Source organism: Mobula hypostoma, chromosome 5 (genome assembly GCF_963921235.1).
Source record: "Mobula hypostoma chromosome 5, sMobHyp1.1, whole genome shotgun sequence".
Taxonomy (NCBI): Eukaryota; Metazoa; Chordata; class Chondrichthyes; order Myliobatiformes; family Myliobatidae; genus Mobula; species Mobula hypostoma.
In genome coordinates, this window is record NC_086101.1 from 172,719,182 (window position 1) to 172,746,614 (window position 27,433).

The 27,433-nt window shown below is 43.7% G+C and overlaps 1 protein-coding gene across 11 annotated transcripts in view; it reads right to left on the bottom strand.

The window, feature by feature from the left end:
- tenm3 (teneurin transmembrane protein 3) overlaps positions 1-27,433 on the bottom strand; it is a 2,629,382-nt gene that overhangs the window by 307,104 nt on the left and 2,294,845 nt on the right. For 4 of the 11 annotated variants that reach the window (XM_063049434.1, XM_063049435.1, XM_063049442.1 and 1 more), the window contains one exon: positions 25,665-25,883. The exons of the other annotated variants lie outside the window; for them this stretch is intronic. In XM_063049434.1, the coding sequence (XP_062905504.1) occupies positions 25,665-25,883 (219 nt within the window). The remainder of the gene's footprint in view (positions 1-25,664; positions 25,884-27,433) is intronic. 11 annotated transcript variants of the gene reach the window in all.

Here is a 27,433-nt window from a genome sequence, read left to right on the forward strand (position 1 = left end):
AGAAGCTGTCACAGCTGCCAATGCAATGATGTCATTGTATTGCCTACTGCACCACTCTGCTTTGCTCCATTAACCTGTTAATTGGCTGTCTGACAGACAAAGAGACCCTTCCAAGTGAAAAGTAAATGCAACATACAGTCCTAAAGCCCAGTGATAGTAACTGAGCTGGCATTTAGGTTAGTTGGCGACTTTTCTTCTGAACTGAGCGGAAATGGCTGTCGTTTTACTTATGACTGGCTGATTAGAGATTTGCACTAATGAGCAGGTACTGTATATGGGTGCACCTTTTTTTTATATTAAGATTCAACATGGAACAGGGCTCTTCTGGGCCCTCGAGCCGTGCTACCCAGCAACCCCCTATTTAACCCTAGCCTAATCATAGGGCAATTTACAACGACCAGTTAACCTATCAGATGGAACGTCGTTGGAATGTGGGAGGAAACTGGAGCACCTGGAGGTAACCCATGTAGTTACAGGGAGAAAGTACAAACTCCTTACAAACAACGGTGGGAACCTTATCAAATGTTCCATTATCTTTGCTGAAAGTGGCCATCAAAACCTTTATCAGCAAAGGACCAATGAATCATTAAAATCAGATTTTTACAGGTGCCACTTCTTAATGCTAATCCTCTGGTGGCTATTTATCAAGGACCAAAGGTCAACTTTATTCACCATTTATATTTAACTGTATTAGGAATTTGTTGTGGTGTGTTGGTACAACATGCAACAACAAAATCAATTATATAGAATGAAGAATTACATAAAAATAAGTGAGAGATATGGAATAAAATGTGCATAAATATATAAATACCAGCATGTGTTTACAATGTAAAAAGCATTATAAAAATATAATTTAAAGTGTTTACGGTGCAGTGTAGCGTCTGAGGTAATGTAGAGGGGGTGGGGGCTAACTAGAGTGATTGATCAGATTAACTGCCTGGGAGAAGTAAATTAGCATGAAGTTATTGTTTTAATAGCCTTCAAATATTAGTCAAGGAACATTTCTGTTCAATTTAAATACTCATTGCTTTGCATTTTTATTACATTTTTCTCCAAAGAAAATTCATAGTAATGTTAAGTGCCATTTGGTCATCAGGTAAATTTAGGTCGTAATCTGCCTAAAAAAAACACAGGAACAGTGAAGAGTATCTCTTTTCAGTTAATTCAACCCGTCCTTCTATAAAGCACATGGTTTAGATCTTAATTGCTCAAGTGACCGAGCAGTCATTCTCTCCTTCATGCGGGAAGTGTTCAGAGAAATGCAAATGACCTTGCTTGCAAATCACAGAAAGTTAAAAGTTAATCTGCTCGTTTAGTAAAAAGGCAAACATTTTTTGGCATTTATTGCAAGAGGATTAAAGTACAAGAGTAAAGATGTCTTTTTACAATTTATGGGACCGTGGGGAAATTACTCTTGAAACATTGCATATAGGATTGGTCACCTAACTCAAGAGCCCAGTTTATTAGGTATACTTGCTTGTTAATACAAATATCTAATTAGCCAATCAGTGGTAGCAACTTAATGCATAAAAGCTTACAGACATTGTCAAGACATTCAGTTGTTGTTCAGACCAAAAATCAGATTGAAAAAGAAATGTGATCTAAATGGCTTTGACCATGGAATAATCATTGGTGTCAGACAGGGTGGTCTGCACATTTCAGAGTCTGCTAATCTCCTGGGATTTTCACACACAACAGTCTCTAGAGTTTGCAGAGAACGGTGTGAAAATAAAAAACATCCAGTGAGCAGCAGTTCTGTGGGTGAAAGTACCTTGTTAATAAAAGAGGTCAGAGGAGAATGGTCAGACTAGTTCAAGCTGGCCTGAAGGTGATAGTAACACAAATAACCATGTGTACAACAGTGGTGTGCAGAAGAGCATCTCTGAATGCACAGCATGTCGAACCTTGAAGTGGATGAACTACGACAGCAGATGACAGAAGAATATACTTTCATTCATGCATATAGCACCTTTCACAATCTCTGGATGTATCAAAGCACTCTGTAATACTTCAGGAATGCGGTAGGAATTTCACTCAATAAGTTCCCACAAAAATACTAATTGCTAATGGTAATGATTTACCAAATTCAATTGAGAAAATCATATTGATCAGGAACCAGAGAGTTTTCTTCTTCAAAATGATCATTCAACTCTGTTGGGTTCTGATCTCCACAACACTGCCATTGTACAACGTCTATTAATTTCCTTCCATTTCCTTGTACCTTAAGACATGTATAAATCTTTACCTGTGCACTGGCAGCTGATTGCTGCTACTTGAGAAAATTTCCTTCTATTATGAACGGCTGCATCATCTGTCATCCACTCAGGCTGACAAAGCACTTGTTTCCAATATAGCAAGAATACTTAACACTGCCTCCAGGGTGCAAACTGTGCAAGAGCTAGGAGTTGTATGACGGAGAAAGACGCCCTTCAACCCATTGCATCTAGGCTGGCCATCATGCCTATCTATACTAATCCCTCGATGGCATTAATTCCATATTGCTCATTACAGATCGCCCCACTTCAACTCAGAAGAGTATCGGGCCTGTTTGCTTAATCCCCCTCTCATTGCAGAACACCATCTGATTCCTGGCTTCAATCTGCTAAACCTTTCCTTACCTCCTGTACCTAATAAAGTGACCACTGAGTGTATGCTTGTGGTCCTTATGCTGCTGTACACTAACGAGGTCCCTGTAGTCAAGACAGATGAGATACACCGCAGATTGGTGGGTGAAAAGTAGTGTGGCGGGAATATCAAACTTTCCGTGCGCTTGACACACTCTGACATTCAGTTCCCCAAAATTACTACCACATAACCCCAGTATTCACCAAACAAACTCGAAAAGAACACACCAGTCATTTGTGCAGACATCAGATTGCAAAACAAAAGAGGGATCACTGTCATTGAAACAAAATGAATTTGCTTGGGGTCAGCCTGACAACCTCTTCAGACAATCTCTTAAGAGGCTTTAGCAGAAGCAGCCTAAAGGATTACAAGTCTGCAGTAATCCTGTTTGGCTGGCTTTCGTTTTGGTGATTAAATGTAATTCAGGGTTAAAGACTACACTAATTAATTTTCAAATATCACCATTACATTAATTTATATTGGTTCAGTAAGTATTGGGACCCATCCCTCCCCCACCCCCTTCATAAGTATACTCCAATGTCTTGGTATTTACACTATGTAGAATAGCACATCACAACTAGCCACCAGTATGCAACGGGATCTCTCGGCTGATTTACAGTATTATTCTGCAGTACCAATTACCGAGAAACAGTACTTATACAGTCCATATCCCATTTAAGTGATGTAGTGCTCCACACATTTCTCCTTTCTTTTCCCTTAGGCACAAACAGGATGCAGTTTTAAAGCACTGTTTGACAAAGATCAAGGCTTTAGCAACGTTAGTATGTTTGGTAATTTGATTTTCTTTCCCTGGGTCTGCTTGGCTAAGGAATGATAAATATTCGGATGGATTTAAGATTTCAAATTGCTGCTCCCTAAAATTCCGTTTGTTTAAATCCATATAAATAGCCAGATCCATTTTCTTAACATATTGAGGTCACAGACTCTTTCACAGCCAGTATTAGCGAGGACCATTGATAAATACTTCCTGTAGTTTCAGATATCATGCCACAGATAGCAACGTAAGCAATCCCTTACCCCGAGCATTCAGACCAATGCCAGGCAACAGGAATTTCGACTAGTCCTGGGTGTGAGCAGGCAGGTTACCCACAGTAAACTTATTCAGTGGCACAGGACAAAAACAGGCCTTTCCAGTCCAATGAGCTCATGTCGCCTAATTACAACTATGTGACTAATTAACCTACATCTTTGGAATATGGGAGGAAACTGGAGCACCCGGAGGAAACCCATGCAGTCACAGGGAGAACATACAAACTCCTTACAGACAGCAGCGGGAACGGAACCAGGGTCACTGGCACTGTATTAGCACTACACTAACCGCTAACGGTACCGTGCCACCCCAGAGTAGCCACACGAGGAAACGGGAATAGCACCCACTGGCGAGAAACAGAAATACAGACCAGTGCAAGGTAACAATTTATCTACTGTTTTAGAACTGCCTGCTGCCAAGGGCAGAACTGCTGAACAGAGGCAAAGTGGAAGGTTACAATGGAAATAATGATCTTAAAATGACTGTAGTTATTCAGGTAGGTGGAGGTGCCAAATACTCTTTCCTGTCTGCAAGTTGGCTATTTTTTGCCCTGAAGCCCATCACCCCTACTGGGGCATATAGGCCATCAACAGCAGCTTGCAAGAGTCCTCTGTCCTACACTGAAGGTTGAATGGCCTTGTGGCTTCCACTTCCACCACATGATTTCTTAAGTCTTCTATGCGAAGATCCTTCCTCTCCCAGGGATGAAGTCTTTCAAGCTTCTGTGGCTCTGGGTTTTCACGGGATGGGGTTGATAGAACCATGTCCAACACTCCTCCTGTCGCAGCTGGGCTTGGGCACCGTCCATGGTGGAGTTAAGTTAGCCATTTACCTGAATAACAATTACTTGCCTTTGAAGCACTCTGGTATTTTTTTGGGCCTCTGAAGCAAGCTAGTGCGTGTGGAATCTCGCTCCCTTTCTTTCTTCAGTGCCAATCAGTTTATCAACAAGCTGGACGGTTGTGGTCATTGGGGCCCTTCCTACTCACCCATTGGGAAGGGGCAATCTTTATACCAGGCATTCTAGAACATTCTAAAATCTCTTTTCTGATTCCTTCATGTAGTCATCAGGCTCACAGGTTTGTCAGTCACTGCAGTTGATCTGTGGGGAACTTGAAACAGCTGGGTTCCAATTGCACCAAAACAACTCTAATATTAAAAACACAAACACTGTTAATGGATTAAAATGCTGTTCACCAGCAATTCCAGGATACAACACACTCTTAATATCAAAGAAATGTAAAACAAAGTTCCTTCACGCCTTCTCCTTTATCTACATTACATTTAACACTAAAGAAAACATTTTGTATTCAGACAAATATCATCAAGCCACTCAAGGATCTCTTTGGCAAAGCAATATTTTTGAAGAGAATCCTATTGGTAACTCTAGCAGGCAATTTCAGCACAAGATCCTACAAGGTAACTGAGGGAAAAATAAAATGCTGTCAGGATGCTTTGAACACACCATGGATTTTTTTTTTGAGAGTATCTATTGTGGCTGAGATATTATCATCTCACACAAAAGACATTACTTTCAAAAATGCCACAGCACCGCTAGCCTTGAACAAGTTCCATGGGTCTGTGGTTAGACTGAAACTTTCATCTGAAAATTTACATTTACAGAGATACTACCATAGTCATGAAGATCATTATCAACAAACCATCTGTACCAATCCTATAATTGAGGCTTTGTATCAATCTGCAGTGCTTTAGAGCATTAAGTATTTCTGTAGTGTATCACTGTTACAGTGTTGGAAATGCAACGGCCAATATGCACACTCCCACAAGTACGTAACAATAACCAGATTATCTGGATGGAGACAAGGTAACGTTCCTTACTTTTTATCAGACACCCAACATTTCACTTCAACCCGCGGGTGTCCAATCCAAAATAAAATACCTCTGGTAGTTCTGATGTGGTGATGTACTAGTCCAGTGGTCCCCAACCACAGGCCACGGACCGGTACCCGGCCGCAAAGCATGTGCTACCGGGCCGTGAGGAAACGATATGATTTGGTGATATGAAACGATACGAGTCAGCTGCACCTTTCCTCATTCCCTGCCACGCCCACTGTTGGAACTTGAACGCACACAAGGTCATTACACACGTGAGGTCACTACCCACACATCATCCATGTCAGCGTGGGAAGAAGATCAACTCCTCGAGCTTGCAAATGACTGTGGGCTGAAAAGTATGTTTGACATAACATCTCTGCCGGCATTCTGGATCAAAGTCAAGGCTGAATATCCTGAGATAGCCACGAAAGCACTGAAAACGTTGCTTCCATTTCCAACATATTTCTGCGAAGCAGGATTTTCTGCAATGAATGCAACGAAAACTAAATTGTGGAATAGACCGGACATAAGGAACCCCTTTTGAGTATCACTGTCTTCCATCACCCCTCGATGGCACAGTCTTGTTGCAGGGACACAAGCCCAGGCCTCCCACTGATTCAGCGATATCTTTGTGTTGCAATTTTATATGTTCATATGGGGAAAATATGCGCTGTGTGTTTAATATTAAATTCGTTAGATAGACCCTTTTAGAAACGAAATTGAGTGTATTAGCCACTTAAAAGTGACTTGGCTGACTTATCACATATTCCGGTCGTGATTAACACCACTCCCCCCCCCATCCTGCTGTCGGCCAATCCACAAGAATATTGCCAATATTAAACCGGTCCGCGGTGCAAAACAGGTTGGGGACCTCTGTACTAGTCAAGGTCTGTGAATTCAAGTCTAAGGGAGTGGGACTTGAACTTGCAATGTTCTGACTCACGGGTGAGAATGCTAACCACTGATCCACACCAATCTACTCTTTGACTCGAGTGTCCATGTTGCCGCTTGCTCTGGTTGATCAGTATTTAACTTACCCCACTCTGTAGTCTCATGAAGTAAAATTGAGAATGGTGGCAAAAAAAAAAGAGAAGGAATGTTGACTGGATGGACCTGAGTGGCTTTGACTCAGTCCACTGGTGTTCTACATGTGGCTGTTGTGTTCCTACAGAAGGCATGGGTTCATGGACGTACATGATGGCCATAACCAGGAGCCAAGTCTTTGTTTTGAATTTCTTCAGAGCGGGAAACTGCCACACAGAACCACTGACCCAATCTTATTTGCTGATTGGTAGGAATTTGTGTGGAAATATATGCACCTTTGCTCCATAAAGACGAAAGAGTGACATTTTTAATATTTGGTACTTTTTAATGCGTTGCTTCCCCTTGGCTATGATTCTACTGATTGCTTATTCATTATACCATATGTAATCAATTCAACATACATTCAGTGGCCACTTTATTATGTACCTCCTGGATGTAATAAACTGGCCACTGAGTGTATGTTCATGGTCTTCTGCTGCTGTAGCCCATCCACTTTAGGCTTCAATGTGTTGTGCGTTCAGAGATCCTCCTCTGCACACCACTTTTGTAACACGTGGTTATTGGAGCGATTGTTGCCTTCTGGTCAGCTTGAAGCAGTCATTCTCCGCTGACCTCTCATTATCGAGGCAACAGAACTGCCGCTTACCGTTGTGTGTGTATCAGCAGAAGATCAGCAGCTTCTGAGAGACTCAAACCACCACTGCTGGTACCCACTTTCACTCTCCGGTCGAAGTCACTTACCCGTTTCAGGAATTTCTTCCCCATTCTGATGTTGGGTCTGAACAACAATTGATCCTCTAGACCATGCCTGCATGCTTTTATGCATTGAGTCGCTACAAGATTGGCTGATTAGATTTTTACATTAATATGCAGGTGTACCCAATAAAGTGGCCACTGAGTGTATGCAGCTTTATTACAATCTACCAGCTCTCCTGTGGCACTCGCTATGTGACTGGAATGATAGCGTCCCTATAAAAGGTCATCACATTGACATTTAAACGCTGTAATTCTCTCACCAGCAATGTTGAACGCTGCCTGATCAGACCCAGTAACAGCATTGCTTCTGAGTCAGGGGTTGTGGGTTCAAATTCCTGTCTGCCACACCAAGCACAGAAACCGTGGCTGACACACCTGCGACACCACTGGTCAAAATCATTGCAAGGATGGCCTTCGAACTTGGGATTTCTCTAACATTAATTATTTTAGTTGGTTTGCTGTGGGAAACAAAAAAAATGACTGAGTGGTAACAGAGACCTCTGCACAGGAGCCCTGGGCTTCATGCTCAATCAAAGTGGATATTTCAGCGTCGTAACAGTGCTTTTTGGATGCAGTGTGGTTGTACTCCCTATTCAAATGGATGAAAGAATGTGTTATTTGAAGGGATAGGTTGCCTGGTGTGGTGCCTGGTATTTATCCCGCCACCAACACAGCAAAAACAGTTTATGGCTAATTAGCACATTTGCTATTTCTGTGCATTGTTAACTGCCAATATAACACCAGTAATTACAGATCAATGGTAATCCAATGGCTGTAAAGCATTTTCACATATCGCAGCATATTAAAGGGACTATATAAATGCAAATGCTTTCCCTCTCTTACTTTACTTTTTTTTAATGAAAGGGTCATTTCAAGCTTGAGTGAAGAGGCGAAGGGACTGAAATCACATTAGTACTAAACTCATTATCACATTTGTCTAAAATTGATTTGTTAAGATTTTAACAAAAAAAAACATTTCTTCTAAATAGGTTAATGCTGTCATTAAAACAGCGGAGCGAGCACTTACAAAGAATGCTGAAGTACTTTTCGCAGCAATTTTTTTACACCATGTCAATTTAACTCTTGAGAATTTCAAACCGCAAGAGGCAAACCATACTACTATAACAGTCTCCCCCCCACCCCTCTGATCCCAGCTCTCATCCGTGCCGAGTCTTTACCATCATCCCCTCCGACCTTCAACTGTCGGAGGCAGAACGCTCTGTTCTCAGTAAGGGCCTCACGTTTGTCCCCCTTCGCCCACACCTCAGCGAGTTCCGTGTTCACCATGATGCGGAACTTTTCTTTCCGCCGTCTCCGTCTCCGAGCCTACTTCTTCGGCAAGGACTCTTCCACCCCCACCGATGACCCCTTCTCCCGTCTTCAACCCTCCTCTTCTTCATGGACACCCCGCTCTGGTCTTCTGCCTGCTCTGGATCTCTTTATCGCTAATTGCCGACGGGACATCAACCGTCTCGACTTCACCGCACCTTGTCCCCATTCCAACCTCACTCCTTCGGAACGCTCTGCTCTCCACTCTCTCCGCACTAATCCTAACCTATTATTAAACCCGCTGATAAGGGGGGTGCTGTTGTAGTCTGGCGTACTGACCCCTACCTTGCCGAGGCACAGCGACAACTCGCGGATACCTCCTCTTATTTACCCCTCGATCGTGACCCCACTAAGGAGCACCAGGCCATTGTCTCCCACACCATCACCGACTTTATCTGCTCAGGGGATCTCCCATCCACTGCTACCAACCTTATAGTTCCCACACCCCGCACTTCCAGGTTCTACCTCCTACCCAAGATCCACAAACCTGCCTGTCCTGGCTGACCTATTGTCTCAGCTTGCTCCTGCCCCACTGAACTCGTTTCTGCATACCTCGACACTGTTTTATCACCCCTTGTTCAATCCCTTCCGACCTATGTTCGTGGCACTTCTCACGCTCTTAAACTTTTCGATGATTTTAAGTTCCCTGGCCCCCACCACTTTATTTTCACCATGGATGTCCAGTCCTTATATACTTCCATCCCCCATCATGAAGGTCTTAAAGCTCTACGCTTCTTTTTGGATTCCAGACCTAATCAGTTCCCCTCTACCACCACTCTGCTCCGTCTAGCGAAATTAGTCCTTACTCTTAATAATTTCTCCTTTGGCTCCTCCCACTTCCTCCAAACTAAAGGTGTAGCTATGGGCACCCGTATGGGTCCTAGCTATGCCTGCCTTTTTGTTGGGTTTGTGGAACAATCTATGTTCCGTGCCTATTCTGGTATCTGTCCCCCACTTTTCCTTTGCTACATCGATGACTACATTGGCGCTGCTTCCTGCACGCATGCAGAACTCGTTGACTTTATTAACTTTGCCTCCAACTTTCACCCTGCCCTCAAGTTTACCTGGTCCATTTCCGACACCTCCCTCCCCTTTCTAGATCTTTCTGTCTCTGTCTCTGGAGACAGCTTATCCACTGATGTCTACTATAAGCCTACTGACTCTCACAGCTATCTGGACTATTCCTCTTCTCACCCTGTCTCTTGCAAAAATGCCATCCCCTTCTCGCAATTCCTCCGTCTCCGCCGCATCTGCTCTCAGGATGAGGCTTTTCATTCTAGGACGAGGGAGATGTCTTCCTTTTTTAAAGAAAGGGGCTTCCCTTCCTCCACTATCAACTCTGCTCTTAAACGCATCTCCCCCATTTCACGTACATCTGCTCTCAATCCATCCTCCCGCTACCCCACTAGGAATAGGGTTCCCCTGGTCCTCACCTACCACCCCACCAGCCTCCGGGTCCAACATATTATTCTCCGTAACTTCCGCCACCTCCAATGGGATCCCACCACTAAGCACATCTTTCCCTCCCCCCCTCTCTCTGCATTCCGCAGGGATCGCTCCCTACACAACTCCCTTGTCCATTCGTCCCCCCCATCCCTCCCCACTGATCTCCCTCCTGGCACTTATCCGTGTAAGCGGAACAAGTGCTACACATGCCCTTACACTTCCTCCCTTACCACCATTCAGGGCCCCAAACAGTCCTTCCAGGTGAGGCAACACTTCACCTGTGAGTCGACTGGGGTGATATACTGCGTCTGGTGCTCCCGATGTGGCCTTTTATATATTGGCGAGACCCGACACAGACTGGGAGACCGCTTTGCTGAACATCTATGCTCTGTCCGCCAGAGAAAGCAGGATCTCCCAGTGGCCACACATTTTAATTCCACATCCCATTCCCATTCTGACATGTCCATCCACGGCCTCCTCTACTGTAAAGATGAAGCCACACTCAGGTTGGAGGAACAACACCTTATATTCCGTCTGGGTAGCCTCCAACCTGATGGCATGAACATCGACTTCTCTAACTTCCGCTAAGGCCCCACCTCCCCCTCGTACCCCATCTGTTACTCCTTTTTATGCACACATTCTTTCTCTCACTCTCCTTTTTCTCCCTCTGTCCCTCTGAATATACCTCTTGCCCATCCTCTGGGTCCCCCCCCCACCCCTTGTCTTTCTTCCCGGACCTCCTGTCCCATGATCCTCTTGTATCCCCTTTTGCCTATCACCTGTCCAGCTCTCGGCTCTATCCCTCCCCCTCCTGTCTTCTCCTATCATTTTGCATCTCCCCCTCCCCCTCCAGCTTTCAAATCCCTTACTCACTCTTCCTTCAGTTAGTCCTGACGAAGGGTCTCGGCCTGAAACGTCGACTGCACCTCTTCCTACAGATGCTGCCTGGCCTGCTGCGTTCACCAGCAACTTTGATGTGTGTTGCCACTATAACAATGTATAGTATTGGATGGAGGGTACAGAAGCCTGGAAACACTTACCACAAGGCTCAAGGAGAGCTTCTATGCCACCGTTATCAGACTCTTGGACAGACCTCTTGTACAATATGACGGACTCTAAACCCCACAATGCACATCATTTACCGGCCCTGCACTTTTTCAGCTTTTACAGATTTTTGCTGCATTGTTATAATTTCACCCTGTTCTACCTCAATGCACGGTGTAATGACTTGAACAGTATAAATGGTATACAAGACAAGCTTTTCACTGTACCTTGGTACATATGACAATTATAAACCAAGTTGGTGGCTTTAATGCAATGTGATACTCGAAGGTGTATTCCCTACGATACATGACTTATCCATAAAAGCTAAGCAAGTCCTGAAGAAGGGTCTCAGCCTGAAACATCGACTGTTTACTCGTTTTCATAGATCTGCCTGACCTGCTGAGTTCCTCCTGCCTTTTGTGTGTGTTGCTAAGGAAGTTGAGGCTGTGGGGAGGGGAACGAACCCCTTTAAATACTACAAACACCACTAGAACCATTATGTAATAACCACCATTATTCATTTACTTATGTATTTAGAGATACAGCACAGTAACAGGCTCTTCTAATGAACCTGTGCCGTTAAATTGCACCATGCGGCCAATTGACCTATGAACCCCTATATCTTTAGAATGCGGGAGGGAAAACGGAGCACCTGGAGGAAACCCATACAGTCACAGGGAGAACATACAAACTCCTTACAGTCAGTGGTGGGAATTGAACCCACATCACTGGTGCTGTAGTCACGTTACGTCAGCCGCTACACTACCGTGCCGCCCAACTAACAAATATACTTTTCTTCTGAGGGAGTCCCTCAGGACCGAAGATGACTTGCTTCTATTCTGGTTCTGCGGTTATCAGCTCGACCTGTGTGAGAACTGCAGTGTCTGCCACAGGTAGAGCAAATGGTGACTCTCAGGGAAGCTGTCTCAGCACTTTGTGAGGCAGTGTGCTCCTTCTGCTACTTATGAGGTCACTTTGTGCTGCTGATGCAAGGCCTCATTCTTCACACGATCTGCGGTGCTCCTCCCCAACCTGAGCAGTCATGGGCCAGAGATTCCAGGGTCAGAGGAGATGGTGCAGTTCTTCCAAGGAATTTTATGCAATGCTTTTGAATCTTTCCTTCTCCTACCTAATTATCCCTTAAGCAATATGATATTATCATATTTTATTATCACAGACCAGCTTACCTGTTTTTAGGGAATGGACATAGTGGCATCATAAACCATATAGTACTCTTTATGGAATTGTGCTGGGAAGCTTGTCAGAGGGCTGCCCAAAGGTGGGAGTTCCTGGGACAATACCATCTGACTTTCATGATGCCACAGTCGGAGGATTGATACATTATGATTAAAGGGAAAAAAGATTATGAGAGAAAACTGGCAGGGAACATAAAAACTGACTGTAAAAGCTTTTATAGATATGTAAAAAGGAAAAGACTGGTAAAGACAAATGTAGGTCCCCTACAGACAGAAACAGGTGAATTGATTATGGGGAGCAAGGACATGGCAGACCAATTGAATAATTACTTTGGTTCTGTCTTCACTAAGGAGGACATAAATAATCTTCCAGAAATAATAGGGGACAGAGGGTCCAGTGAGATGGAGGAATTGAAGGAAATACATGTTAGTAGGGAAGTGGTGTTAGGTAAATTGAAGGGATTAAAGGCAGATAAATTCCCAGGGCCAGATGGTCTGCATCCCAGAGTGCTTAAGGAAGTAGCCCAAGAAATAGTGGATGCATTAGTGATAATTTTTCAAAACTCGTTAGATTCTGGACTAGTTCCTGAGGATTGGAGTGTGGCTAATGTAACCCCACTTTTTAAAAAAGGAGGGAGAGAGAAACCGGGGTATTATAGACCGGTTAGCCTAACGTCGATGGTGGGGAAACTGCTGGAGTCAGTTATCAAAGATGTGATAACAGCACATTTGGAAAGCGGTGAAATCATCGGACAAAGTCAGCATGGATTTGTGAAAGGAAAATCATGTCTGATGAATCTCATAGAATTTTTTGAGGATGTAACTAGTAGAGTGGATAGGGGAGAACCAGTGGATGTGGTATATTTGGATTTTCAAAAGGCTTTTGACAAGGTCCCACACAGGAGATTAGTGTGCAAACTTAAAGCACACGGTATTGGGGGTAAGGTATTGATGTGGATAGAGAATTGGTTAGCAGACAGGAAGCAAAGAGTGGGAATAAACGGGACCTTTTCAGAATGGCAGGCAGTGACTAGTGGGGTACCGCAAGGCTCAGTGCTGGGACCCCAGTTGTTTACAATATATATTAATGACTTGGATAAGGAATTAAATGCAGCCTCTCCAAGTTTGCGGATGACACCAAGCTGGGCAGCAGTGTTAGCTGTGAGGAGGATGCTAAGAGGATGCAGGGTGACTTGGATAGGTTGGGTGAGTGGGCAAATTCATGGCAGATGCAATTTAATGTGGATAAATGTGAAGTTATCCACTTTGGTGGCAAAAACAGGAAAACAGATTATTATCTGAATGGTGGCCGATTAGGAAAAGGGGAGGTGCAACGAGACCTGGGTGTCATTATACACCAGTCATTGAAAGTGGGCATGCAGGTACAGCAGGCGGTGAAAAAGGCGAATGGTATGCTGGCATTTATAGCAAGAGGATTCGAGTACAGGAGCAGGGAGGTACTACTGCAGTTGTACAAGGCCTTGGTGAGACCACACCTGGAGTATTGTGTGCAGTTTTGGTCAGCTAATCTGAGGAAAGACATCCTTGCCATAGAGGGAGTACAAAGAAGGTTCACCAGATTGATTCCTGGGATGGCAGGACTTTCATATGAAGAAAGACTGGATGAACTGGGCTTGTACTCGTTGGAATTTAGAAGATTGAGGGGGGATCTGATTGAAACGTATAAAATCCTAAAGGAATTGGACAGGCTAGATGCAGGAAGATTGTTCCCGATGTTGGGGAAGTCCAGAACGAGGGGTCACGGTTTGAGGATAAAGGCGAAGCCTTTTAGGACTGAGATTAGGAAGAACTTCTTCACACAGAGAGTGGTGAATCTGTGGAATTCTCTGCCACAGGAAACAGTTGAGGCCAGTTCATTGGCTATATTTAAGAGGGAGTTAGATATGGCCCTTGTGGCTAGGGGGTTCAGAGGGTATGGAGGGAAGGCTGGTGCAGGGTTCTGAGTTGGATGATCAGCCATGATCATAATAAATGGCGGTGCAGGCTTGAAGGGCCGAATGGCCTACTCCTGCACCTATTTTCTATGTTTTCTATGTAACCTAGTTTCATCTGGAGGAGGAGGAGAAGATGGCAGCTGTTCCGAATGATATCGATTCTGTGTTAACTAGGGGGCCGTGCACAATCCGGATTTGATGGAGACAGCCGTGAGAAGCACGGAGGAACACCTGGAGTAACTTCTGAAATGCCTGCTTTTGCTGCCGCTGCTACTGCGTGATCCAGAATCTCCGGAGATGAAGGCCCCAAATCCTCGACTTTGCCTATTGCCTGTTGCCGGGGCCAAGGTCGAAGCACTCGGCAGAGATGGTGCTCGGTGCTCGGTGTTGGAGAGCTGGTTGGAGGCTCGGAGTTTTCGGACGGACTTGGAGTCGAACTGTGGCCGGATGCTTCCAGTATGCTGTATCGGCAAGTTGACGGCGCTGGAGGTTTACCATCTGCGTGAGATGATGGGACTTTCGAGAGACTTTGAGACTTTTACCGTGCCATGGTTTGTTCTTATCAAATTATGGTATTGTTTTGCACTGTTGTAACTATATGTTATAATTATGTGGTTTTTGTTAGTTTTAAAGTCAGTTTGTCATGTGTTTCTGTGATATCATTCTGGAAAAACATTGTATCATTTCTTAATGCATGCATTACTAAATGATAATAAAAGAAGACTGCGTATCCTCATAATCTAATAATCCAATCTGGGGCAACCCCTGCCCTGCTCCAGTAACCTCCTTGTCACTTTCACCTCTAGCCCACCTACATTCCAACCCACCAGACCTTACACACCACCCCACTGGATCTGCTTGTCTCTTCCGCTTAAATGTTTCCCAATGTTGTCCCCATTCTCCGACTCTTAGTCTCCTGACTACTTTCCCCCAACCCCCATCTGCCCTTCTTACATCAGGTCTCAATCCCCCCATTATGCAGTGAAACCCCAAATGCTTGCCTTCAAGAGACAAAGTGGCACGTTTGATGCACCCCTGACAGAATTTGAGAATGTTTAGGTTAACAATCCCTGTATCCTCATCCTTTACCATGAGCAAATTTTGCAGCTGATTCAGAGAAATCTGTGAAGCACAAGTCACTTTCTGAAGTGAGATTAAAAATATTATTTGCCAGGTGACACTTCAGACACCTCAATTAGGATATGACAATCTGCAAGGCTGATATTGGAGGCCATATCAGCTAATTCTTATCTTGGATGAATTGACTACAAATGCAAGCAACGAAATTGGTTCTTTGACAATAATTGGCTTGTAATTGCACAGCTAAAGTTGTCCAAGGTCACTAACAGTCAATACAAAATAAGACCTTCAGAAACTGGTGTAAGTTTTCAGTCAAACTCTTTGAAGAATTTCCCCAAAATATCACAGTGTGGGATGGAAATGCAGCAATGTTTGGGGTGAATAAGTGAACAGTAGTGACTCCTCTCCCTTGCATATCTTTTCTCCCTTCTTTCCAATGATATAATGGATGCATCTCACTCTTCTACATTACTCAAGTTATAAAGCAGATTAATGGAACCAAGTATAACTAGTTCCCAAACAGAATGGATAATGTTGGTTTCATGGGCTAGGCTTTCTCAGAGCCTCTACTTTTACCAAATGGAGTTGATTTGCTCTCACTTGAACTTTCATCTGCTCTACCTTGTGACAGATAATGGGGCAGTTATCATAATGCTATGACAACAGCAGTGACCTGGGTTCTATTCCTGCCGCTCTCTGTAAGGAGTTTGTACATTCTCCGCAAGCCCATGTAGATTTCCTCTGGGTGCTTTGTGATCCATGGGCCTCTAATTTCAACATGTTTCAGTTGCAAAAAGAGAAGCAAAGCTACTAAGGTAAACATTCAATAACACAAAAAGGGACTGAATTGACTGTGGTTAGTGGTAGCCTTGTGAAAATAAAACCATTTTGGGAAGGATTTTGGGAAAAAAATTCAGTTTTACAAGAAAAGTCGAGATAATAGGGGCCTAAGTTTTTGTGCAGGCACCATGGAAGAGGTGACCATCAATGTCCATTCTTTTTCCTATTGGTGGTGTAGTCTTCAAATTGATCCCAGATGTTTAAACAACTTTTGATTATTCACAGATCGCAGAATCGGAATAGCTGCAGAGGGCTGTAGACTCAGGGGCACTAACCTCCCACCATGAAGAACATATGCAAAAGACAGTGCCCCAAGAGGGTGGCAACTATCACTAAGAATCCTCACAATCCAGGACATGCCCTCTTCACGTAACTACCACGATGGAGGAGGAACACTCACCATTTTTGGAAAAATTTCTTCCCTTCTACCATTAGATTTCTGAACGGTTCATATTACTACCTCACTCTATTGCTCTCTGCTGGCACTATTTATTTTTTATGTATTTCTGAATGCAACATAATAATTTGCTATATTTTGCAGTGTACTGCTGCCACAAAACAACAAATTTCTCATATCTGATTCTGATTCAGAATGTGCCATTACCAGCAAGCTAGCCTTAGCTGCACCATTCTATTTGCCAGAGAGTGGGTTCTGACCTTCACACCTTCTCAAATGAGAAAGATTTTGACCCATTTCCTTAAGTTTATGGCTATTGCTTATTGACATCTCTCTACTAGGGGAAAGAAGTATTCTTTGTTCACCACTCTGAGGCTTTAGTTCAAATATGTACAGAAGTAAAAATAAAAGGTGGGGAGATAATCAGAGTTCCATCAGAGAAAATGGAAGAGAGTAGTAGAGAATAGCAAGGAAAGTTGCATATTTAGAAGCCAAAAGTTTTATCTTCCCTGGCTGATGTTGGAGGGCTTATTGCATAAAGCCATATGGTTTGAGGCTCTCCTAACTTCAGACCACTGGCAGTTAGTTCACCTGGTAATAACATCAGCCAATGTCAGGCTCCCAGCAAGAGCCAGGAGTCATATGCAGGCATCCACAGTGAGATGCAGGGCCTCAACTGAAACATCAACCATCCCTTTCTCTCCACTGCTGCTGACTGACCTGCTGAGTTTCACTGGGGTAATTTTTATTTTGTTCTGGATTACAGTATCTTTATTTTATTTAGACATACAGTGCAGAACAGGACCCTTCGGCTCAACGAGCCACACTGCCCAGCAACTCACCTATTTAACACTAATCACGGGACAACCTACAAACATTTGTACAATGACCAATTACCTACTAACCAGTACGTCTTTGGACTGTGGGAGGAAATCGGTGCACCTGGAGGAAACCCACACAGATCATGTGGACAACGTACAATGCCAGCAGAATTGAGCTCAGAACATTACCAGCCCTAATAGCTTTGTGCTAATCACTACGCAACAGTGGCACCCAGTGTTGTGTCTTCAAAACTTACTAATTGTTCTTATATATTGTGGATGGTATTGAGAGATTGATTCAATTGCCTGCTTCCCAGTATTAGGGTTCCAACAGTGCAGTTGGCTTGGAACGTAAAATGGCTGCCGAGTCCACCACAATTTTCAATGCTTGTGCTCAGTCCCTGAGTGCCTGCAAAGTAATGGCATCATAGTATCGACAGTAATGGACGAAGAAATCAGTGCACTGGGACAAATAAATACATCTGCCTTATCCTGAGCTGAAAGGTCAGAGTGTGGTGATGTGCTGAGCATGAAAATGGCACTTACAATTTTGTTGTTTCTAATCTACATTAATGAGCTGGATACCCATACTAAATGGGGTTCACCCGATTTTTTGATAACATTAAGACAGCGAGAGCCGTCCAGTCAAGGGATACAGCAAGCATCTGCAGATGGATTTGGTCCATTTATATAATCAGCCAAGTGGCAAATTAAATTACACACTTTAAGTTGTAAAGCGTTGCACAAAGGTCACCAAATGTGGAGTGTAAGTGGACGATAATCAGTAGTGAATTAGCACAGGGAGATGTGGAAAGGGAATAATCAGAGATACGTCACTTCCAATTTCCCCAAAATGTGATAACGTGATTAAAAATGCTAATGGCTGCAGAATCTGTGCTCCTGATGTGGCTTTCTCTACACTGGTGAGACCCGTCGTAAGTTGGGGGATCACTTTGTTGATTACCTCCCTCCATCCACCAAAATTGGGATTTCCCGGTGACCAACCAATTTAATTCCTCTTCCTATTCCAACATGTTGGTCCATGGTCCCCTTTTGTGGCACCACTGGGTGGAGGAGCAACACCTCATATTCTGTCAAAGGCAAGAACATGGATTTCCCCATTTGGTAAAAGTTCCTGCCACCCCCTTCTCTCTTCTTCTATTTCCTACTCTCACCTTATAGCCATTCTCCACCCCTCCTCCACCTTTTTATTCTGGCAGCTTCCGCCTTCCTTTCCAGTCCTGAAGAAGGGTCTCAGCTTGAAACGTCGACTGTTTTTCTCATTTCCATTGATGCTGCCTGACCTGTTGAGTTCCTCCTGCATTTTGTGTTGTCGATTGCAGAAATATAGTGCTAGAGCAGTGTATTACCATCGTACAATGGTAGTCTGAGACTTCTCAGTGCAGTATCAAGTCCAGAGAATGGTGTCCATCCTAACCCCACATGACAACAAAGGTCAACTTGAACCACCGAGGATGCAATCAGATTAATCAACACAGAAAGCTTGAATTCTGCAGCTTAGAGAGCAGTTGGTTAAGGTGACTGATCTGACTTAGATACCAGTAAAATATTAAATGGCATATAGATGGATTAGGTATTTTCAAAATATTATTTCGGAGCTGAACCAGTGATTTTTGTTTGGTGACATAAAATATTAAATGTTGCAGCAGCAGTAGATAAACAGAACCATTTTCAAAGCACATGAACAAACTAGACTTGAATTCAAGTAAGTGAAATGTATATTTGAAATACCTTGTCAAAAAACTTATGGAGATTTTTTTCCTTTTTTGTTCGCCACTGCCCTATACTCCCAATACCAACCATTCTGTCAGAAACTTCAAGTGCACACCACCTGGTATGTTATAAACCTGCCTGTACTTTTGTGGAGAGCATTCTAGCTGGCTGCATCACCGTCTGGTATGGGGGGAGGGCGTAAGTGGCAGAGACTTGTAAAACTAGTCAGCTCCATCGTGAGTACCAGCCTCCATAGTAACCGAGACATCTTCAAGGAGTGGTGCTTCATCCATCATTAAGGACTCCAACCACCCAGGACATGCCCTCTTCACATGTTGCCATCAGGAAGGACATACAGAAACCTGAAGGCACACACTCAGTGTTTCGGGAAGAGCTTCTTCCCCTCTGCACTCGATTTCTAAATGGACATTGAACCCACTAACAGGACCTCACTATTTTTTTATTCTGTTAGTTTGCACCACTTATTTTCACTTAACTATTTAATAGACTAGGTAACTCAGTTTTCTTCCTCTATATTTATTTATCATGCATTTCATTGTACTGCTGCTATAAGGTTAACAAATTTCACGACATATGCAGGTGATATTAAAATTGATTCTGATTCTGATTCAAATTGCTACAATGTGCTTTTCAAAAGTACCACCTCTTAGATCTGGGACTCAAATGGATCCTTGACTTCCTGAGAAACAGACCATAATCAGCAAAGGTAGACAGCAATATCTCTGTCATGATTACTTTTGACCGGGGTGCCCCACCAGGCAGCTTTCCTTGTGTAACCAGATCCGTTCTAACTACATCTACAAGTTTGCAGACGATACCATTGTAGTAGGTTGTATCACAAATAACCATGAGTCAGAGTACAGGAAGCTAGGAAGGCTAGCTTCCTAGCTATAGAGCTAATAACATAGTGTTATGATGACAACCTTTCCCTCAATGTCAGCCAAACCGAAAAAGCTGGTCACTGACTTCAGCAAGGAGGTGTTGGTGCAGTGAATATGCTCCTATTGACATCAACAGTGTCGAAGTCAAGAGGGTTGAGAGCTTCAAGTTGCTAGGAGTGAATATTACCAATAGTCTGAACTGGTCTTTCCAATTGTGTTACAATACGCACCCAACCTTACCAGCTTCTGTGGTTTAGATGCTCTAACTCTCTGGAATATGGATAACTGGAACAGCCCCTTTAAGGATTCAGGACCATCCCACTAATTGGCAGCCATGTTCTGGCACCAGGATTTCAATATTTAAGGAACACATGACGGCGGTTCAGTGCTCAATCGTTAGCTCTAGCTGGATTATTGTCTAGCATCTAGCTTAGTACAATGTTCTTGTTTTAGTCTCGCATCATGTCTCAGATCCAATCTTGGATTTACCAGGACTTGGATCCAACCATCCTCGCCTAGGTCTCTTGTCACACATTAACTCCATGGCAAGAAATCTCATCAATGCCTCCAATTCCTTAGGAAGATAAAGAAATCTGACACTCCCCCTTTGCCCCTCACTAGTTTTTATAGACACATCCTAGAAAGCATGCTATACAGACATATCACGGCTTGGTATGGCAACTGCTCTGCCCTCGACCACAAGAAGCATTAGGCAGTTGTAGGCACAGCTCAGTGCATCTCAGAAGCCGGCCTCCAGTCCACGGGCTCAGTCTACATTTCTCGCTGCCTCAGTAAAAGAGCCAGCAGCCAGTCCTCACGCACCCCGGACATTCCCCTCTCCCATTGGGCAGACGTTACAAAAGCCTAAAAGCATTTACTACTGGACTCAAGGACAGATTCTATCCTGCTGTTAGAAGATCATTGAATGAACTCTTGACCTCATTATGACTATGCACTTTAATAATATCTATGCACTCTGTACTTCAAACGCAATACTTTACTCTGCACTCTGTTATTGCTTTACCTTGTGCTATCTCAATACACTGAACTGATCTGTAAAAAAGGTATGTAAGACAAGTTTTTCACTGCATATTGGTGCACATAAACTAACTCGCCAATTTAACAACCAGATAAGCGATAAGCCCTTAAGCTCCATTGCAGTGGCTATCCAAGGAATATTTGATACACCCTCAAACGGCTAAAATATGTGGTGCTAATCAGTGCCATGAGACTCCTAACTGACTTGTTTTTAAAGAAAAGCCTTCATGTTCTACTTATTCAGAAGATAATTTACCCTCTGCCCAAAGAAGCACATTTCTGTAAAGCTGGCTGTGGATTCAAGTCTCACTTGAGGTGCTCATGCATGTTGGCTGGGCTGACAATTAAAGCTGGATGCTGAGGGCGTGCTATACTGCCAGGGGTGCCATCTTGCAGATGAAGCATTAATCCACAGTTCAACCAGCACATTGAAGTGAAAGTTAAAAAGATCTTATGACATTGTTTGAAGCAACGCTGGGGAGTTGTCCTGGCTATTATTTATGTTGCAATGCATAACTTGTCCGTCCTGCATCTCCTCATTAAAATGGTAACTAGCCTTCAAAAGTGCTTAATTAGCTGTAAAAGTATGATAAAACTTCCCCAGGACACAGAAAGCCCAACGTTATTTCTTTCTGCCTATATTAAGGGAAGCCACCGTGGATTCCTAAAAGTAACCCAGCTCTGATGTATTTTCCTCTGTGCACAGAGGAGGAATTCCAACATTGAGGGGAATATGAGGGGAAACCTCTTCACTCATGGGTTATGAGAGTGTGGAACATGCGAGCTTGATTTCAATGTTTAAGAGAAGTTTAGATATGTACATGGATGGAAGGGGTATGGGGGGGGCTCTGGTCGTAGTTCAGGTCGATGGGTGTAGGCAGATTTAATGGTTCAACATGGCCTAGGTGGGCCGAAGGGCCTGTTTCGGTGCTGTACTCAATGACTTCTCATGGCACGGTCGCTAAAGTCAAAGTACAAACAATCAGAATTCATGCTGAACAACAGGAACCTGTAGGGTGACTGTGCAGACTTTCGCAATCCTCAGCAGTGTTGGTCAATGACTGGATTTCTGTCACTGTCTTACAAAGTGAGTGCTGAGAGTAAATGGACTGTGAATCTGTAGCCAAATGGCTAAATCACTGGACAACTGTTCAAACACCTAGCCTTGTGATTGAAGGGTTTGAGTTTAAGTAACCTAACCACCCCCCAAGCAGACGGGGAACTTAAATCATTGGAACTGAGAAACTAGTAAAACTAATACGATCCATGGAACTACCTTGTCACAAAAATTTGTTTGGTTCACTAGTGGCCTTCAGGGAAAGAAATCTGTTGTCAGTGCATGGTCTGAACTACAGGACTGTACAAATATCTTAGGCACATATGCTGTATAAAGCTAGGGTGCCCAAGACTTTTGCACTGAACCTGTAGTAATTTTATGTACCGCACAGTACTGCTGCCTCAAAAAAAAGAAGAAATTTAATGGCATATGTGAGTGATGATAAACCCGATTCTGATATGGGTCTCTGTTGTGGACTGAGAGTGGGAAAGAGGTGGGGGGAGGGGAATCATGGTTGGGAAATGGGGAAGAGAGAGGGAAGAGAGTGGGAAGCACCAGAGAGATAGTCCAAAATAGGATAAAAACAACAATTGTTTGGAATCAAGTGAATTTGCCTGGTGTCTCAGGGCTTGGTGTGTCTGTGCCTCCCCCGCCACCTGCCAAAACCCCACAGGACTCCTTCTCTGCCACTTGTCTCACACCTCTCCCATAGTGCTCCACCCTCACCATTCCCAACATCCTGCCAGATTAACAAATTCGCTCTCTGCTCCAAAGTCCTAGGCACCCTAGCTACGTATGTGGCTCAGACTTTTGTACAGTAATTTTTATATGACCCCTGACTCATAAACCTCTCTCTAAAATTGTCAGTTGGTTACAGAGTCATAGTGTGTGGAATCTAGGCCTTTGGCCTACCGAGTGTGTTAACCAACACGCACCAAGGTACACTCATCTCATTTTATTCTCCATACAGTTAAGAACACGGCATGGAAAATCAGAAACAGGAGTAGGCTGCCTGGCCCCTCAAATCTGCCTACAATTGAATGTAATCATGGCTGATCTATGCCAGGCCTCAACTTGTGTTCTGTGCCAGATCCCCACAGCACCTCAATGCCCTGACCTTTCAAAAATTTGTCTACCTCCACCTCTGATGATCTAGCAACTTTCTGGGGTGGAAAATTCTAGAAGTTCACCACCCTCTCTGAGAAGAAATTTCTACACATCATCATTTTAAATACCTGGCCCTTACCTCATAGATATGACCCCTTGTTCCACACTACCTGACAGCTCTACATCTATCCTGCCAAACTCCCTCAGGTTCTGTTAAGTCTCAGTAATGTGACCCCTCCTTCTACAGATCTAACTTGGAACAACATGGAACACCATAGTGCACTACAACACAGTACAGGCCCTTCAGCCCATGATATTGTGCCAACCCTTTAACCAACTCTAAGAGCAATCTAATCCTTCCCTCTTACAGAGCCCTCCAATTTTCTATCATGCACGTGCCTATCTAAGTGTTTCTTAAATGTCTCAAATGTATCTGCCTCTCTCACCACCCCTGGCAGGGAGTTCCATGTACGCACTACTCTATGTGTAAAGAACTTACCCCTCTTATCTCCCCTATACCTTCCTCCAATCACTATTCTTATATCGGGGGATCTAAACTGTATGTAATCCTCTAAGCGTAGATTCACACCACCATGAATTTTTATATGGCAATAAAAGCCAACTTGTCTTTGTAACTACTTGCTCCTAGATTCCTTCTGTATTTCACTCATTTGCAGGCTCTTTCCATTTACCAAAAAATCTCTTTTTTGTTACCTGGAGCATAGGAGAATGAGGGGAAATTTGGAAGAGGAATACAAAATGATGAGGGGTATAGACAGGGTAAATGCAAGCAGGCCTTTTCCACTGAGGGTAGGTGAGACTACAACCAGAGGTTATAGGTTAAGGGTGAAAGGTGAAATACTTAAGGGGAATCTGAGGGGAATTTCTTCACTCAGAGGGTGATGAGAACGTGGAGTGATCCACCAGTGGAAGTGGTGGATGTGGGTTTGATTTCAATATTTAAGTGAAAATTGAAGAAGTAAATGAATGAGAAGGGTGCAGAGGGCTAAGGTCCAGGTGCAGGCCAACAGACCTAAGCAGATTAACAGTTCGGCATGGACTAGATGGGTTGAAGGGCCCATTTCTGTGTTGTAGTCCTCTATGACTCTAATCTTCTATTCCATTCAACTGGCACGCCCTAAGTTCAACTACTTACCTACAAACTAGGGACAATTTACAGTAGCTAATTAAAGTACCAGCCCCCACATTTTAAGATGTGGGAGGAAAGGGAAGCCACATAGACAGAGGGAGAACATGTAAGTCTTGGACAGGCAGCGTTAAAGATTCAGGATTGAATCTCGATCGCTGGAGTTGTGAGGGAACAGCTCTGCTAGGCACACCACTGTGCCTCAGTGATGTAGGGGCAGGTAAAATCAATGAGCACTGCCAGCAACACTCACATCTTGTGAACAAGGGAGCTTGTCTTCCAGTGAAAACAGTCAGCAAATATCTAGCCATCGGAAACTAAAAGCCGCACACTTAAATAGTACCAAATGGATATCATATATCAGAAATCTAAACCAAAGTTTTAGTCAAAACATTGAATCACCTCCCCCTCCCCGTTAGCAAAGCAAAACTTTAATAAAGTACAAAGTCTCTCATTTATTATGTCTTGCTTTTACATTCTAAATAAAATATCTCGCCAAGCTCCCAGTGCTGTGGTTAAACATAATAATCACACAGTAAAATATGTAATTGCTGCATTCCTGGAAGAAAATTAAATTGTGAAGAAGAGAAAATAACTAAGACAGCCCCAACTGGGGTTATTATTGTGAGCGCCATTCAGATCAAACATATCCTATGGTGTTGCATTAAAGTATGCTTCAATCGTCTTGTTTCCCCAAACAGCAAGCCAATAGCCATATAAGAAACTCTCGATGTTTTTGAAGAAGCTTGTTCAGATGCAATAGCTGGGAAATAGCCATCAGAGCAGCCACATAAGAGCAGAGCCCATTGTGGCAGCCCCTGCATGCATTTCCATCACTGCACCCCCAAGGTAATATGACTGAAATTTCTTTTCAGTGCTGAGAAAATTGCTGCTTTCACACCCATTTTATCTGGCAATTGCAATACTCGGTTAAATACAATTGCAATACTCACTTAAATAGAGGGCAACCTGACCTGCCTGCAACTCAGATCTGAATGTGCTTTGAGAAAGTACGGTTAGTGCTTGACCCAGCGGTAATGGGCAAGTGCTGTGTATCCATCGCGTATTCAGACAGAGGGGGAAGAAAAAGCTTGCCGTGCAGTAAAGCTTTTTGCTAAAGAGTTAGTGCAGAGACGAGTGGTTTAGTGAGAGGCTGGGAGGTAAATTGTCACTCTGAAACCTCTTCCAGCTGAAAGAATTGCTCAGAAGTTAGAAAGTGCCAATTCAAGAGGAGATGATAGATGCAGGCAATTTCTTACCATTATCGGGCACACAGGCAGTGCCTGAACTGGCCTGAGCTAGATATGAATTTGCATTGCTTTCCTCATCATCTGTGTCAGAGTCATGAACCGGATGCGTGCCGCTGTTGCCCAGCAACCGCCTTTGGTTGCCATTGGCACTCGGCGACGAAAGTGGGGAACCAGACTGCTCAATGGCTGATGGACTGGACGAGGAGGAGGAGGATGGCATGGGAGGACCTGAGGAGAGACAACATGAGGATTTTGGTGTGTGATGGCAAAAGCAAAGCATTAAACAGCACTGTCAAAACAAAACACCGCACAAGTCAGGCACACAAAGCCAAATGGATAGAAATGGACTCAAACACCAGAGGACACAGAGAGCAATTTGCTGCCATTATCTTGTGTTACCTAGAGTAAAATAAAGCAATGAACTGAACATCTTTTGAAAGTCAATCCTTTACATTTGAGTTCTGTAACACAACTAACGAGTGTCCATTTGTTGGATTTACTGGGCGTCACAGCAGTGTGGTGGTTAGTGCGACACAATTACAGCCTGGGGGAGATCCAGAGTTCAATTCTGGTGCCATTCTTTCGGGAATCTCTGTACAAACACCCCGTAGAGTGTGCGGGTTTTCTCTGGGTCCTCCAGTTTCCGTACCAGGCAGGTCAATTGATCACTATAAATTGCCCCGTTATTAGGTTAGGATTAATCGAGTTTGTCAGGGGTTTTTGGGATGGCAAGGCTCAAAGTGCCTGAAGGGCCTACTCCACACTGTATTGCTGAAGAAATAAAAATGAATAAATAACTCCTGTGCACTGTTTCCAATTGAAACAGAGACCCAACTTTCTCCACAGTCTCAATGAACACAGGACTAAGGTCAAGGCAGATTTGCATTTAGGTGACTTTTGTTTTCAAACCATGCCTTATGTCCTCACTACTGGGCAATGAGCTACCACATGGTCTACTTTCATACAAGTCTTTGAGGGTCAATTGTCACGCTGTGCGGGCGCTGATGACAAATGCTGAGTCCTGATTACCAAGGAGGACAAAGACACCGTGCACTTTACTCCCGCATTCCTGTGAGCATGTGGTGCAGCTGGTTCCCCACCAGTCAACAACTTGACACCACTGATTACAGTCGACAACAACAATACTGGTGAAAGCAATCAGATACATCATATGAGGGAGTGATTCCTCACAGTATAATTTCATGCAACCCCTTTGACGTGCTACCAAGTCTGCATTTGCTTCGCTCAAGTCTTTGTTTCAGGACTACTTAGTAAAAATCAATAAGGCATTTAACAATCAACAAATATTGTCCTATTAAATTAGGGTGGTTATATCTCTGCAAACTCCTTCAGTGTGACACTTTCACACAGAGGGAATTCTCAAGAGGAACTCCTCCAGTTTATTTCAAATAGTTGTCCTGTACTCTGGGCATGCAGTCTCAGAATGCATCAGTTGTTCCTGCCACACTTTCCTTATGGTGTTTTTGGAGACCAGCATCTGTTATGCTGGCCAAACCGGTTTAAATTATGTATTACTTTTAAATAGAGAAGACATCTGCAGAGATCTGCTGAGGTCTAGGATAGCATCAAAGCTGAAACAACAGAAGCTGTTGTACTTATACAGGGTGCAAGGTTCAGACAAAAAAATAGATTTTGACAGGTTTGATGCAGTGCCATGCAAAGCGATCATGTCCCTTGAGAAAAGGGCGTCAGAATAGATGAACACTAAATCCAAACATGTCACTCCTCTTTAACTCAGTCAACCTGATCATTTTCAC